This window comes from Dama dama, chromosome 6, assembly GCF_033118175.1.
Source record: "Dama dama isolate Ldn47 chromosome 6, ASM3311817v1, whole genome shotgun sequence".
In the NCBI taxonomy this organism is placed as follows: domain Eukaryota; kingdom Metazoa; phylum Chordata; class Mammalia; order Artiodactyla; family Cervidae; genus Dama; species Dama dama.
The window spans coordinates 22,858,463-22,874,907 of record NC_083686.1 but is presented as its reverse complement, the minus strand read 5'-3'; the positions used below and the strand labels follow the sequence as shown (position 1 = coordinate 22,874,907).

Genomic DNA, 16,445 nt, shown 5'->3' with positions numbered 1-16,445 from the left:
AAAAATTTTCAGACATAGGTTTGTAAAGGGGGATACAAAAGAAACATAAGGCAAGCCTGTGGTTATATTTTGTAAAGGATCGGTTCTAAGCTGTACTGAATGTTAGCTGGTGTTGATATTCTCCTGGTAGTTTATAGAATTTACAGAGAGTTTTAAACTAGTGTCACCAGCAGAGAAGTAACTGGGCCTTAAACTTGGACAAGTCATTCAGCTTTTCTCTAATTTCAAATTACTTTTATGTTAAAAGAGATTGGACTTGTCTTTAAAAGTCTCTTCTTGTTTTTTGCTTTCAACATATAGTTGAAACTGAAACAGGATTAAGATCACCAAAAGAAAGAAACAAGGAGAGAAGCGAGAAAGCCAGGGAATGAGTGTCGGTAACGTGGCATATCTTCAAAATGGTAGGAAGTCATGACAGTGACCTGATACAGAAAACAAGGGGAGCATTTCTGAAGATGTGGTTCATAAGACTGAAGGGGAAAGATTGTAGCAAAGCTAGCTTACAGAGCATTTTCACCCTAATGTTACTGTGGGAGCTTAAATGGTGGGAGTTAAGAGATAATGTATGAAAACCCCTCAGCACTTCATTCGCACTCAGGACAGTATTAGTTACTGTCTTCTCCGATTTATTTCTCAGGACCGTTAGTAGTGTGTAGTAGGTACTCCATAATCATGAAACGATGGTGTAAGACGGCACAATAAGCCCTTTACTGAGCACCTACAATGTGCCGGCACTGTTGCAAGCACTTTACCTGTACTCTCGCTTTAATCTCGGCTGCGGTTCTCTGAGGCGGACACTGCTGCTGTTCCTACTTTACAGATGAGGCAACTGAAACGCCAAGTAATACCTGACTCCAGATGAGAACACGAATCACCAAAGGACACTTTGATGAAGGGAGGGAAGTATGCTATATATTTTGATATGGGCACTTACCAAATGGTTAATTTGGTATTTAACTGATTTAGTAAATACTTATTTTATTCATAGTACTAAATAATTGAAGCACCGTCTTGTTAGCTTTGAATTACTGTTTTGACATTTTATACAGAGGTATATTAAGCCATAAAGCAGTGAGAATTTATGTGTGTCAATAGGTACTGGTTCTGTTGACGCTTCGGTGACTTCCATGGTTTGTTTTTTTTTTCTCTCCAATACATGGAATTTCCCCGAGGAGATAAGTTCATATGCCACACGAGAATTTAGACTTCATAAAGTCATTGCTGTTCTTCATACTTTACCTGCATCTGCGTTGTCTGCCTTAGTCACTCACCCTCTTCTCAGGATTTGGCTCCAATTAGATTTTGGCTTGTTTCCAGTAATCAAACCCAACCTCAAAAGATGAGGATTACTCAAAAAGCTGGAATTTTTACAGTTTGTAGTTCCAAGGCACAAAGTGGAGAAAAAAACACCTTGACTGGAAGCCAGCAAATCTACTATATTTAGTTTAAGAAGACGGTGCTGCTAAGAGCCCAAAATAAAAATTAGTCAGTATATGACATTTTATGGTGTATTACCGATATCATTAATGGAGAAGAAGGTAACTGAGATGTGATCCTGAACACATTGTAGACATTTGTTTATGCTTTAAGTACATGTTCCTGGTGGTTATTGAAAATACTGTAACTCACCTTCTACCTACCTGAAAACCAGCCATTTTTACATTAATAATACAAATCTCAGTAAATAAAGGGATTATCAGGGTTTGGGATATTGAATTGTAAAGCAACATATTTAGGCTATCCTTTTGGGAAATTAACTTAAGCCGTGAAATAATCCTGATTTAAATTTTATAGCAAATCAAATGTGTAATATTTGCTCTAACAACTTGGAGAAAGCAATCTGGCACCAAGAGCAAGCAGTAGGAATATCTGAATTTTTTTAATTACAGGAATATGTTTAGGCAAAGAAATAGGTTGAAAAAGTTGATGGCACTCAGCTATGAAGTTACATTTTAAAGCACTATAAATTGTACAGTTGGTAACCAATTTTATAACTTGGTAATTCTTATTTTGAGTCTTTTGTGCCTGTGGAACAGGACTAAAAGTCTTAGAATACATTGAAATTATTTTAAAAAAATTTTCATTGAATTATATTTGAATTACAATGTTGTATTACTTTCTACTGCACAGCAAAGTGAATCAGTTATACGTGTACACACATCTACTGTTCTTTAGATTCTTTTCCTATAAAGACCATTACAGGGTATTGATAGTGTTCCCTGTGCTATACAGTAAGACGTTATTAGTTATTTATTTTATATATAGTAGTGTGTACATGTCAATCCCAGTCTCTCCTTTATCCCTCCCTCCTTCAGTTTCCATTTCTTTCTCTCTCTTTTTTTTATCATTTTGCATCAGAGAGAGGACAATTAAGTAGATGGCTGTTGTTACAGAGAGTAAAACCTTATCTGGGATGGTTGAAACTTGCAGGTTTGGAATTTACCTTTTCCCTAGCAAGGGGTGGTGCAGAGCAGTGACCACTTGTGTTTAACTTTGGGCTTCATGGTGCTTAGTATTTGCATTGCTCTTAGGATGCTGGCGGAGAGGCCTGTTGCTGCTCTTGTCTCCGCACTAGGTTATGAAGGAATGGAAGGATGAAGAAGCAGAGAAACATTTCAGCAGGGTCAGGGTGGGTTATGATCATATGGGAGAAAAAAGGAATTTGGAAAATATTTTTGATTGCTTGTTTTAGCTTTCTGAAGGGGTGACGATAAAAGAAATAAAACCAGTCTACACCAACCAGAAATTTCCCCAGTTGCCCATACTTTTCAGAAATGTAATCTGAAACCATAAAGCCAGGATAGATCATTGCCTGTGTCTTTTCATGTTCTTTTTGGAAGCGTTCCTTTCAATTTCCTATATTGTGCTTTTAACTATAGCTGTTTAAAAACCAGAGATACAGTTTCCAGGATCCAAAATGCACCCTTGTGGTGTGTGAATATACATTTGTTTGCCTGGTTATTTGTTTGGACCTGAGTCACTCTTGAATTAGCCATAGAATTGCACCCTCTTGTATCCTGTCCCTATTCTTCCCTCTCATTTAAGTCTGTTTTCAACCATTGAGTCCAGAAAAGTAGGTGGGAAGTTGGAGTATGATGTGTGAGATTATTGAGTTTTGCCTTGTCCTGGATATGACAGTTAAACACTTTATCAAGTACTTTTGTGTCAGGCACTATTTTAAGTCCTTTCTTTACAATAGTCCTATAAATAGAACCTGTTATTATTGTATTATTCTCTTGTAATATGATAATATGTATTCTTTCATGTATGAGGGAACAGATTAGAGGATTTAGCTGTGGTCTTAGTAGTTAACAGTTAGCCCATTAACTAGGTTAACTTTATTAGCTGTGAATTAATCATGCATAAGGAAGGAATAACAGTAAATCAATAAACTGAAATTATTAGTAAAAACAGGCTTTTTTCTCCCCCTCAAAAGTGCATGATCATAGTTCTATTTAAAATCCAAAATACTAGAAACAGCCTAGAGGTTCATTCTATAGGTTTATAGTTAAATGTTATACATACAATGTTTTATTACATCTCTATCAGAATTACTAATGGACTGTATTGAAACCTGTAAAGATGCTTTAAAAATGGTAAGTGGAAATCCCCACAAATTTATATCCATACTGACGATTTAAAAAGTAGATCTGTATAGCGCTTTACAACAAAGAGATGCACAGTCTGTATTAATGCAACTTTGAGAAGCTGACAAAAGGCAGAGTAGGAAGTAGAAAGTGACAAATGTGTTTTGGAAAGCAATGTTGACAATTTGGGTAAAGGAAACAATTTAGAAGACTAGAATTAATATAAGAATACCCAAAGAAGGTCAGTTGGAGGATCTCTGTCCTGAGGTAAATGTTCCAGAAGACTTCTAGGAACAGAACTCTGTGCCCTAGAAAGGGAAAATTTTCCAGGGGAATTAATAGAGCAACATTTCCCCTGAGTGCTTTGTGCAGAATTGTATATAAAGCTTAATAGGTGTTAATGTGTAAATAAAAGTGTTGGTAGTGAAGGAAATTGGGGGAAACTAGGTATCATTAAGTCACATTCTTTTTGTGTACGACATGTCCGCACCTTTGGTTTGATGGGCATTGTCCAGATGAGTGGTGCTGGTGGTGGCGGGGTTACATTATAAATGTGTACTCAGTTGCCTGAGACCACAGAACTGTTAGGTTCTTATGGGAATAGCATTCTGCACTTTAGGGAAGATATTGGACTGTTCCTGGAGGTGTGCGTGAGCAGGAATGAGGGGTGCATGTTATAGCTGTCTGTGGTAGGCAAGTCACCTGAGGAGTAATATGTTAGCATGTCTCTTAGAGGGACTATCCCACTAAAGATAGTGAGGGATGGTTGCAAGTCTTTACCATTACATTTTTGCTTTGAGATGAAAATTCATGAAAATAAATGCTCTGGCTAATCTAAAAGCACCCTTTTTAATATCAGAAGTCTGCTATATGGAGAAGTCAAGTGAGAATCCGCATTTGACTTGATTTTAATCTGTTAGGATTTAAGATAAGCTTATTATGAATATGTAAAGATACAGCATATAGCTCTTGGCTGGTTTCAGGGAACTGGCAGATGAATAATGCATGAAGATTATGTTTGTGTTTAAGTATAACTGATGGAAATCTCCGCATCTTCTCTCCCCCTCACTAGGTTTCCTCCCCTCTCCCCGCTTCAAGGTTGTCAGCAACCTGCGTGAGCTGACTAGAGCCAGTGGCCACTTCCATTGTCAGTTTACTGGACCTCTTTGCATCACCCAGCCCTGTGGTCAGTTCCCTCCCCTGGGAACACTCTCCTCTTTGAGCTTAGGGGACATGGCACTCACCTGGCTGTGGTCCTCCTGTCTGGCACTTTCCTGTTTGCATTGCAGGTCCTTCTGTTGACTTCTGAATGTTTTATACCCGAGTGATGGATCCCTTCTTGTACTCTCTTCCTCAGCGATTTCCTTCATACTTGTGCCTCTCTCTGTATAGTGATGCCTCCCTAGTCTGTTTTCTCCAGCCAGAAACTAACCATGGTGCCCAAGCCACAGATACTTTGCTCACACTTAAATGTCTCATAGATACTTCAAGCTTTGTGTCCAGACCAAATTCTTGATAATCTCTTCTACTTCCCAGTGTATTCTTGCCTCTTTTCCTCTGTATTAAAGGTATTACCATCCATCCAGAGTTTTCCTCTCCAATTTCTAATTCTGCCACTTCTGTTGTCCCTGCCACCATAACTTCTAACTTGGTGTTAGTCGCTTAGTTGCATCTGACTCTTTGTGACATCATGGACTGTATCCTGCCAGCTCCCGGTTCATGGAATTCCCCAGGCAAGAATACTGGAATGTGTTGCCATTTCCTTCTCCAGGGGAATCTTGCTGACCCAGGGATCGAACCTGGGTCTCCTGCATTGCAGGCAGATTCTTTACCATCTGAGCCACCAGGGAAGCCCAACTTCTAACCTGAATGACAATTTCCTCTCCCTGATTGGTACTTTTGCAGCCACCCCCTTCAGTCTTTTTTCTGTATGGCAGTCACTTAATCTTTATGAAATCTAAATCTGATTATTGCACTTTAAATAATTTATGACAGTTCCCTATTACACAAAACCCAGATTTCTTATCATGGCCTTAGAGGGACCCTCACGATCTGGTCCTTTCCCCTTTCTTTCCCTCCTCTTGAGCAGCATCACCCTTGATCACTGTGCTCTGAGCACACTGATCTATTTTCAGTCCTTCAAACACGCCAGCCACCCCCGTTCTTGACTTGGTCTTCACACATGCCGGAGCTGTTACTGGAGCACCTCTCTGCCTGCCCTTTGGGTGGCTGGCTTCTCCTTACATAACTGGCTTTAACTGTCATCTCCTTAGGGAGGCCTTGGGCAACTGTCCAGCCTAGCTTCATGCACCCTTCCCCCTGCCCCACGACTTAACACCTCTGCTGTCTTATTTCAGAGTGCTAGTCACACTTACCTGGTGGCTCAGAGGTTAAAGCGTTTGCCTGCAATGCGGGAGACCGGGTTCAATCCCTGGGTCGGGAAGATCCCCTGGAGAAGGAAATGGCAACCCACTCCAGTGTTCTTGCCTGGAGAATCCCATGGACAGAGGAGCCTGGCAGGCTACAGTCCATGGGGTCACAAAGAGTCGGACATGACTGAGCGACTTTACATACTCTCTGAAACTCTTGAAGGCAGGGGCCGTGTTTATTTTATTCACCAGTGTTATGCTCAGTACATATCATATAGTAAAGAGCTTCCCTGGTGGCTCAGTGGTCAAGAATCCACCTGCCAATGCAGGAGACATGGGTTCAATCCCTGGGTTAGGAAAATCCCCTGGAGGAAATGACAGCCCACTCCAGTATTCTTGCCTGGGAAATCCCATGGACAGAAGCCTGGCAGCCTATGGTCTGTGGGGTCACAGAGAGTGGGGCTTGACTTAGCAACTAAATAACCAACTACCCTATAGAATGTTTTGTTGAATCAAGAAAATGTGACTGGATTCTAAGCTAAGAACTCTGAAGGCGAAGTTTCTTTTTCTGTGTAGCTTTCTTGATTGCATTCTGAATGTATTAGGTTTGTATGTCTGTAGCTGTGAGCTTACAGTAGTTACTTGTTTTGCTTAACATATATTGATTGATTCAGCACAGCACTAGGGAATGATCTATGAGGTAAATGATAAATAGGACTGTCTAAAGTAGGTGCTACAGTTAAGGCTTGTACGAGGTTCATTAGGAGGACCAAATATAGGTGTTTTTTGAGGGGTGCCTCAAAAGGGCTCTGACATGGGCTAGGTTTTAGAATACAGCCAGGTACCCTGGGCAAGTCAGGTGGGAGTGGAGTGCTAGAAGGGCATTCACGCTGAGGGCCAGTATTACGTGTGAGAGGCTAACAGCACAGTGCTCCTTGATCCCCAGATCTATTAATTTCCTTGGTTTTTGAGAGTAAACCTTAACAGTTTAGATAGCAAGAGAGCCCCAAAACCCTTGTCCACATCTGTTCAGTTCCTGAATTTGAGCAGGGAGAGTTTCAGTGTGGCTATAATGAGGATACCCATGGGAGACATCAGGGTTTGAGGCTCACGGCGTCGGAGGACAGAGGCCAGGTAGAGAAGGGCCTCTGTGTTGGGCTATGGGTGGAGATTTTAGAGAGACACTGAAGGGTTTTCAGCAGTAGCCACGTGATGAGTACTTCGACAAGGTCATTCTGGTGACAGTGTAGAGGATCTGCCTTGAGGGACACGGGACTGAAGGCAGGCAGGCAAGCTGAGAGCCTGCGGAGTTGCTAGGTGAAGATGATGAGAGGGTGGGATCACAGCTGGTGGAGGGGAAGAGGGACCAGACCCCTGAGATTTTAAAAACACTGGTGGGAAGGGGAAGATGGTTTCCAGATTTGTGCTAGTTTGCAGAATTTTGTAGGTGGAGATAGTATTCATTATTCTAGAGGGAACTGGTGAGGAGCACATTTTAAGAGAAAAGATGGTCTCCTTTTAAATTACTGAGTTTAAAGTAATGGTAGAAAAAATATATATATATTCATGATAAGAGTATTAGGTGACTAGGGTAGGTGAGTATGCATGGTAACTATTAGAGATCCAGTCATTACGGTAAAACACTGATTAACATACAAGTAGTTAGGACCCAGGGGAGGACATACAGAGGGAGAAAGGCAGTCAAGGTTAGGACCCTGGGGAACATCTGTGTTTAAGGAGATGTTTGTGAAAGGGAAGTTGCTAACAAATTTGAACAAGATTGAATAGTCAGAGAGGTAGGAAGACAACAGTGCTGACTTTCAAAGAGAAGGAAATAACTCAGATGTGTCCTGGGCCATGAGGACCACCATTTAATCATGGGAAAGTAATAGCCCATCCATCATAAGGTATTTAGTTTTCATGACTAAAGACTATACTTCCAAGCCTAGCTAATTGTTTTGAAAATATCTGATCTTAGAGGGGAAGGGATGAATGGATATGTGATTGGATCAATTCAAATTGTTTACTACTTCTGGAAAATCAATTCAGTACACCAGTGTATTGGGAGGGCCATATATTTTCATATAAACTAACATACTCTATCTTTACTATGTATGTATCCTGCAGTGAAATTGGAGAACACTGTGTTTGATGCATTTTTGTCATCTACCATACAGTAAATATACTGACAGTTAACATTTTCATTAAGGTAGAGTGCTTTTAATACAGGGTCTACTAGTACAGGTATGACAGTTAAAGGAAGATGTGTCCTCTTGGGAAGGCAGATGTCCTTGATACCGTCTCAGTTCAGTAACTGGTCCTCAGCTTGGATCAGGCTATGAGGATGTGCTCATGTTCACCCAGCCTATAAGATACTTATTCACAGTAAAATCCCAGAATGCCAATTTTAAATAGTATAGTGAAACATATCTAAGCAGATAAGCTATTCATGCTTGTTGATCTCCATAGGAAAACTTTATAACAGAGTCAAAATAGAAGCATAAGGTTGGGGTGACTGGGGGATCTGAGCAGGGCAATTGGCTGGATAATCTTATTCTGAAGCTGGGAGAAGAAAATTTGCTTGTGTACCATATTCAGAGTCCTATTGTGGGTACTATAAGACAGCTGTCAGTGGCTGCCTGTGGTGAGTAGGTGGTGTGTAGGGTAGAGACACAAATCTGTCAGTCTGCACTTGAAGGACCTAACCATAAACTAGGGGCCAAGTGCTTTCCGCCAGTGCCTCCCCCGGCACCCCCTCCCCACCCCCAAGCCTAATGACCAAGAACTGCCAATAAGTCTTCCTGTAAGGGAACTGATATGAGCGATCTGTAAGGCTTTGTATTAGTACATGATGTTTACTGCAAATGATTTTTGAGATGCATTGAGATGATACAATTTTTGTTTGAATTGGCAGGTTCTCCTGAAAAGAAAATTGAACATCCCTCCATGAATCAAGAAAACGGCACTGCAAACCCTATCAAGAATACAAAAGGAAGTCCAGTCCCTAAAGACCACCGGACTGGAAAGAAAACCTCAGAGAATTCATTAGTACGTGCTCAAGTGCAAAAGGGGAACGACGAATCTGAGAGTGATTTTGAGTCCGATCCCCCTTCTCCGAAGAGCAGCGAAGAGGAGGAGCAAGAGGATGAGGAAGTTCTCCAGGGAGAACAAGGAGATTTTAATGACGACGACACCGAACCGGAACACCTGGGGCACAGGCCGCTGCTCATGGATTCTGAAGACGAGGAAGAGGAGGAGAAGCACAGCTCCGATTCGGACTACGAGCAGGCCAAAGCAAAGTACAGCGACGCCCCGGGCTACAGGGACGCAGCCGGCGCGGGAGCGGTCCAGGGCCCTAGCGCAGCACTCCTCACGCCCGCCCGCGCGCCCTCGGACGCGGGAGCGGGGACTCCCAGACCCGAGTTTGATGTCTTTGGCGCAGTCCCCTTCTTTGCAGCGCGGGCTCAGCAGCCCCGACAGGGGGAGCTGAAGGACCTCTCTCCGCAGAGCCGGCTTCCCCCCGCGGGGCTCGAGCAGGAGGAATTCGATGTCTTCACCAAGGCTCCCTTCAGCAAGAAGGTGATGGCGCGCGATGCGCACGCCGCCCCGGCTGGCCCCCCCAGCGTGGATGTCTTTGGCTCCACGCCGTTCCAGCCCTTCCCTCCGTCCGCCAGTAAAAGCGATAGCGGCGAGGACCTTTTCGGGCTGGTGCCCTTCGAGGAGATAACTGGGAGTCCGCAGCAGAAAGTCAAGCAGCGCAGCCTGCAGAAACTGTCCTCCCGGCAGAGGCGCACGAAGCAGGACGCGGCCAAGAGCAACGGGAAGCGGCACCACGGCACCCCGACCGGCGCTAAGAAGCCGGCCAAGCCCGCCTTCCGCACCCCTGAGCGGGCCCGCCGGCACAGGAGGGTGGGCCGCCGGGACTCGCAGAGTAGCAACGAGTTCCTGACCATCTCGGACTCCAAGGAGAACATCAGCGTGGCCCTGACCGACGGGAAGGACCGCGGGCACGTCCTGCAAGCCGATGAGGGTCTGTTGGACCCCTTCGGGGCCAAGCCCTTCCACCCTCCGGACCTGCCGTGGCACTCCCCGCACCAGGGCCTGAGCGCCGACCACAACCCGGTCCTGCCCGGGAGGCCCCGGCCGAATTCACTGCACGGCTCCTTCCACGGGGCGGAGGCGCTGAAAATGGATGATTTTGGTGCCGTGCCCTTCACAGAACTCGTGGTGCAGAGCATCACCTCCCATCAGCCCCAACAGCCCCAGCCCGTCGAATTAGACCCCTTCGGTGCTGCTCCGTTTCCTTCCAAACAGTAGAGAACTTCTGACGGACTCGTGGTATTAACTCCTGTTTCAAAGAAAAAAAAAAGTATGAATAGTTTTATGAATTTGAAAGAAGATTTATTTGTATAGCTCTTTATATCATTCATTCTTACAGGTCAATCGGAATAGGCGATTTTTAAATAAACCAAATAGAAAAAGGAAGTATCTGCACAGGGTAATGACTCCACATCTCTTCCACGCAGGCGCAAAGCAAGCGAAGGTGGCAGGTTCTAACCTGGGGTTTCAGCTACCCACCTGACGGCACAGTAGTCTAGGGAGGGCGTGTGGCCCCCGAAAAGGGGCCGGGAGCTGTGGTGTTCTTTTTAAAACAGGAGGTCACTTTTGTGCGCACGTCCCAGGCTCATTCCAGAATCTAGCATTTAAAACTAAGGTTACTTGTATATACACAAATTGCATTTGTGGATTTTTAAAAAAAAATATCTCTTCTAATCCACGTGGTTAAAAAAAAAAAAAAATATATATATATATATATATATATATATATATATATATATATATCAGTTTCTCATAAAGAATGAGAAAGTTATTCGGAGAGTGCAGAGATTTTTGTCCTTACACCTTTCTCTACAAAGAGGAGCCAGAAGTCACTGACTGTTGTGCCTAAAACTGTTTCATTAAAAAAAACAAGTGCCATTAATATGGACTATTACATAGAAGCCTAGAACAAAAACTAGAGATAGCTAGCTGATGGGTGGAAAAGCATAGAGAAAAAAGGAATGATACAGAGGAGAGGAAAAAATGCTCAGTAGTACTTCAGGAACACTTTATGTTCTGACTTTGAATGGCTTCTTGAATGGCTTCTAGCTCAAAACTTTTATCATGCCTCTAGTAAAACAGATTATTGGAAAAACTGGGAGTGAGGACAAAGGTCATAGAGAAATATTATTCTAGGGAAAAATATGTAGCTGAAACCCTGAGTTTCTGAGACGTTTACAATGTAAAATCATGTTGCATTTAATAATGTGCTTTATTAAATAACCACCTTCACCAACTATTCCCCAAGTCGTCTGGTGAGCAGCAGTTTTGGAGTTAGGTCTGAAGGGTGGAGTAGTTTTAATAAAGAGGACAGAAGAACGAATCCCACAAAGCCTTATGGGCAGGCCTTGCACATCCTGCCGCAAGTACCTCTGCACTAATACCCGAGATCTGAGAGTGGCTGTAAGGTGTCAAGGTGATGAGGGGCTAGCATCTCAACTCTGCTAGTTAGCTGATGGTATCTTTAGTGAAAAGAACCCAGCTACCAAATTGCCTTTTGATTTTTATATCACAAATCCTAATTAGAAACTTGAGATTTTATAGAAATTGTTTAATAAGGTAGAAATCATTAATGTGAATACAGTCTGTTTCTCCTATGTCTCCATTTTAAGTTACAGTTAACTGTCCCTGCCTTGCAAGTGAACATTTAGAAGTTTCTAGAACCATTAAAGCTATTTACAGAAAAGGGTAGAAACTCCTATCAGCTGGCACTCTCCTTGATTGCTGTATTTTAAATTAACGCTTTAAGCCCAATTAAAATCTATTTCATCAGTAATCTTATTAGAATCTCAATTATAGTGCCCCAACTGGGATGAGCTATTTGCCTGTTTTCATAGTTCTAAACTTGGAAAAAAACAAAATATCTGTAACTAAACTGTCTGTTTTCTTGCTTCTCTCTTCTATGTTTTAAATCAGATACAGATTTGTGGACAAACAGGGAAGCAATATGTGAATGATGTGTAGCAGAGACACATCAGTCATGACAGTCATTACTGCGTAAATGTTAGAGCCCAACCGCACCAGTTTTACTTGTCCTTGTGCCAAAGGCAAATGTTATGTTTGCACCTTGTTTTTTCTTTCTGATTCTCAGGTTGATTAATACTGCTAATGCAAATGCTCAAGTAGATGTTCTTTAAAACTTTACAAAGTAGATTCAAGTGATACTTTCTTTTAAAAGTGAAGAGTTGATGATTATACATAGTCAATTCATGAACTACAGTAGGTTTGTATCAAACAATCTGTTAATGAAAATCTGTTGGTTGATGTATACACAAGATGCTTCTTTGACTATTTTAGTCCTTATTAGCCTTTGTCTCTGCTAGACCTCATGAGTTTCATAATTTAGAAGGGGTACAGATGAATTAGTGTGGTCCCCTTGGGATGTAAATATGAAATACCTAGAGTCTGTCAGATACCAAGGCCTTGCTTACACTTGTTTTTAATACACTGAGTAACTTTAAATGATTTAGGCACTGACAGATGCTCTGGCTTATAAGGCTGGGTACATTCTAAGGAAACACTTTGACATTTTGTTTAAAATACTGACAGTCATATGTTTGTTATATCACAGTGACTTTCCTCTTGAGATTACAGCCGAGAGGAAACATTTAGTACTTATAGGGGACCCAATGGGATAGAAATGGGGAGATTCCTTTGTGTTCAAGTGGAGGAATTTTCCCAAGGAGTATAGGATTAGGGTCGCTTTCCACTTCCCATCGTGTTTTCCCACTACTGTTAGACTATATAGGTCGCTCTACACAGCTGAGGCCCCGCTAATTCCCTCATGAGAATTATGAGAAGAAAGCTCCCAAGACGTGTGAAAGAGCTTAATGCATGTTTGGCACACAGCACTCGGTCTGGCTCTGTCATGTGATGGTCCAATTCTTGTATAAGGAAGGAACGCTGAAAAGAAATCATGTCTCTATTAATAATCAGTTGTCTTCTGGGCTTCTCTAGCATGTAAAGTCGTCACAACTCTAAACCTGTAATACTTGAACATCACAAAGGGAAGTGAAATATTACAAAGCTAGCGAAAGTCTGAGGCCAAAGTTATTTCTGTCCTAACAGCTTTAATCATGCTTCTTGGTTTTGAATTATCTTTTAAAATGCGGACCATTTGCTTAATTATTTTAATGATACCACTTCAGCAAAATGTTAAGTGTTGAAAAGACCAGCTTCTATGGCCCTGAGAGGAATGTAAGACATTCTGCTAGGACACAAAATTGCTTGGTATATGTGTTTTAGGTGGAGGCGGAAAGGTGGTGGGCTGGGTGAAACTGACTATAATATTTATTCAGAAGTATCCATCAGGAAAGTGTGATTCTTCCACTGATGTGACCTCCGCCGTGTGTGTGCGTGTGTGTGTGATTCTTTCACTGATGTGACCTCCGCCGCGTGTGTGTGTGTGTGTGTGATTCTTTCACTGATGTGACCTCCGCCGTGTGTGTGTGTGTGTGTGTGTGTGTGTGTGTGTGTGTGTGTGTGTGTGTGATTCTTTCACTGATGTGACCTCCGCCCTGTGTGTGTGTGTGTGTGTGTGTACATGCTCGGGCCTAGTTATGCCATTATTTGGAATCGTAGACAGAAGCAGCTTTGGACCCTCCCCTGTTTATCGTGTGACAGGGACCCTAGGCTGGTGTCCCTCCTCTACTCTGGGGTTCAACAGGCAGAGCCCTTTCCTCCTCTCTGCTTGGCTTATTTTAGGTTGTGGTACTTCATATCAGCATTGCGAGAAGGTACACGTGTATTCTTATCACTGGTTCTGAGAAGTTTGGGTACATTTGTTTTAATATATGTAGACTGTGCAGTAAACATTTTCTTCTTTTTTTTTTTAAGCAAAATTACTTATCATTTATCATTTTAGGTCCAATGTTAGGCTGACAGATCTACTGTGAGAATGAGCTGACAGATCTACTGTGAGAATAACATAACGATAGTTTATATGAAAACTTTTATACACAGTGGGGTTTATACATTAGGGTAAATAGATAAACCCACGCTTGCATGCACATGTCACATCTCTCTAGTGTGGAGTTAATGTGAATTTTTACATTTTGAATGGAATTGCAACCACAATCATTGCTAAAAGAACATTCACTCCTAGTGAGGGTTTACAAAAGCCACTAAAAAGAATAAGGTAGACAGATGAAAATGCAAAGGGCCATCATTTGGGGTTATTTTTATTTAAAAATGTATTGTGCTACTTTTGAAAGAGAATTGTTTTTATGACTATGCTCTTTTTGTGATTGAAAGTCATCTAATAGTAAGCAGTATAGTAATAATAATAGGCTACTTTTTAATTGCTGGCAAACAGCTTTAAGTGCACTTTCTTTGATTACACTTCCATTTTTTGTTAAACTTGAATTTTCTGAAGCCTTTTATGTACCACTAAGCAAATAACTTTAACTTTTAATAAACCTGATTTTCATCTTTATTATATTTCTAATTGTTAAGACCATACTTTCTAAAGTTAACTTCAATCCTCAGATACAGCTGGGAAACTGTTATGAAATAGAATCAGTTGCTTTTTTTTTTTTCCTTCCTATATCTAATTAAGCACTAACTCATTTTAGTACTATATTGCCTTTACATTGCTTATTCTTATTGACTGAATCCTATCCCTCATTCACTTTGTTTTGTTTGAAATTTAAAGTTATTTTCTTACTGTATTTATCATACCTACTGTTTTAATAATCTGCTTTCTTTAAATGCAATAAATCCCAAATGGATTGCATATTCTTTATAATCAGTGACTTTGAGTTTTTCATTATTTGTCGTCTTATTAAAACTTTTGGATGCCAACTTCTAGTCAGTTCTTTCATTCACACCACAGACATTTAAGCACCTATATAATAGGTGCATGAGCTAATGGGAGAGAAAAATGAGTAAGATTAGATCTCTGGTCTAAGGAGCTCCCAGTTTTGTTTTTAAGTAAGAAAATACATTCTGTGTTTGTACAACATTTGACCTAGCATCTGTGCAACCAAAACGATCATACAATTTGTTCAGGGATTACAATTACTGATACTTACAGTGATGAAGATAAGGTAAAAACATAAGACTCTGAAGTAACTTTTGAATACTTAGCATAGTTTTTGCATTATATAAAATTTATTTTTTAAACTCTTTAAAAACTGATACCATTTTTCACTGTTAATAAGTATTTTGTTAAATAAAAATAACTTGATTACAGATGTGAGGCTTCGGCATGTTAAACAGAAAACCTATTTATTGGATTGATGGACTAAGTTTGGTGTTGAGATCACAATATTATGTATTAGTCCACAAACTGGAGTTTCAGATTGGTGGCTTGTGGAAAGATTCAACTTATTTGTTAGAAATGCACTTTGTTCCCCCGCCAGAAACTGTAACATTTATCTAAGGTTACATGGAAAAATAAGGGCCCTGTTTCTTTTTAATAAATTAATGGTACAAAGGAGCAAAATATCACATATAAGTTATATAAAATGCATAGTGTGGACTGTGCCACTGTGCAAATTTGGTTATAGTTTTAACTTTAGAGAAGAATATATGCTTCAGTTAGAGCTGTTTACTTTGAGCAAGCTAATTTTGTTTTAAGAAAGTCCAACTCCAGCATTGTATGAAAGATGAAGTTAATCTTTTCCTACTGAAAGCATGAGGTTTTGAAGTTTTCTTTGTTGGCACATTTGAAAAGACAGTCCACTTTTTCTTCAGATTGTCAACGCTACTGAATTTATGTGTGTGCTCTGCAGTGTTTTTGATCCCGGATTTGCAGAGTGTAACTTGACTTCAGTGGCTATCATGCCTGCCCTCTAAGGATGGAAGTTTCACTGTTCACAAGAGACCACCGCCCACAGTGTTACTGCTTCTCCTTCCTGAAAATGTTTTCTCAAAGGTAGTTTCAAGTCTGGTATCATTCTCTCGCTCTCCTACTCAGCAAGTATGGTAAAGAATTTCAGGGGATGTTGGTACCCAATTGCATCTGTACCTCTTTTCGGTATAAACACAGTTATTGTGATAACGCACATACATAAAAGACACTTCTGCCCCTCCCCAAAGAGCTGAGCTGACTCTTCATTGCACATATTCTGGCAGGGGTGAAATTGCCCAGAATGATCATTACAAGTGAATACAGATCTACTCGGCTCACCAGAAATCTAGACGTGCAGGCTATGCCCCTTAATACTTAATGCAGGGCAAGCAAAGATATCTCTAGGTCGGTACCTGCCGAGTGGAGAGTTGTACAGCTTTATGCCAGTCAATGCCAATCTTCAAATCGGTTACTCTGTCCGGGTGGGATGCCATAAGATGGGACACACACTCCCTGAAGCTTCATTCCTGATTCTAAAACATGATTGTGAAGCTGTTATGTATCATAAAGAAAGACAAACAGCACTTATATATTTAT

The 16,445-nt window shown here is 41.2% G+C and overlaps 2 protein-coding genes across 4 annotated transcripts in view; one reads left to right on the top strand and one right to left on the bottom strand.

Moving 5' to 3' along the window:
* BMP2K (BMP2 inducible kinase) overlaps positions 1-14,597 on the top strand; it is a 112,512-nt gene extending 97,915 nt beyond the window's left edge. For both annotated transcript variants that reach the window (XM_061145726.1, XM_061145727.1), the window contains one exon: positions 8,871-14,597. In XM_061145726.1, coding sequence (XP_061001709.1) covers positions 8,871-10,273 — 1,403 coding nt within the window. In that variant the 3' untranslated portion in view covers positions 10,274-14,597. The remainder of the gene's footprint in view (positions 1-8,870) is intronic.
* PAQR3 (progestin and adipoQ receptor family member 3) overlaps positions 10,255-16,445 on the bottom strand; it is a 27,075-nt gene continuing 20,884 nt past the window's right edge. Inside the window, exons 7-8 of one of the 2 annotated variants that reach the window (XM_061145730.1) lie at positions 16,262-16,381; positions 10,255-10,304 (exon numbers count right to left, since the gene is read on the bottom strand). The gene's annotated coding sequence lies outside the window, so the exon portion shown is untranslated. The remainder of the gene's footprint in view (positions 10,305-16,261; positions 16,382-16,445) is intronic. The other variant, XM_061145729.1, reaches the window with a different exon arrangement.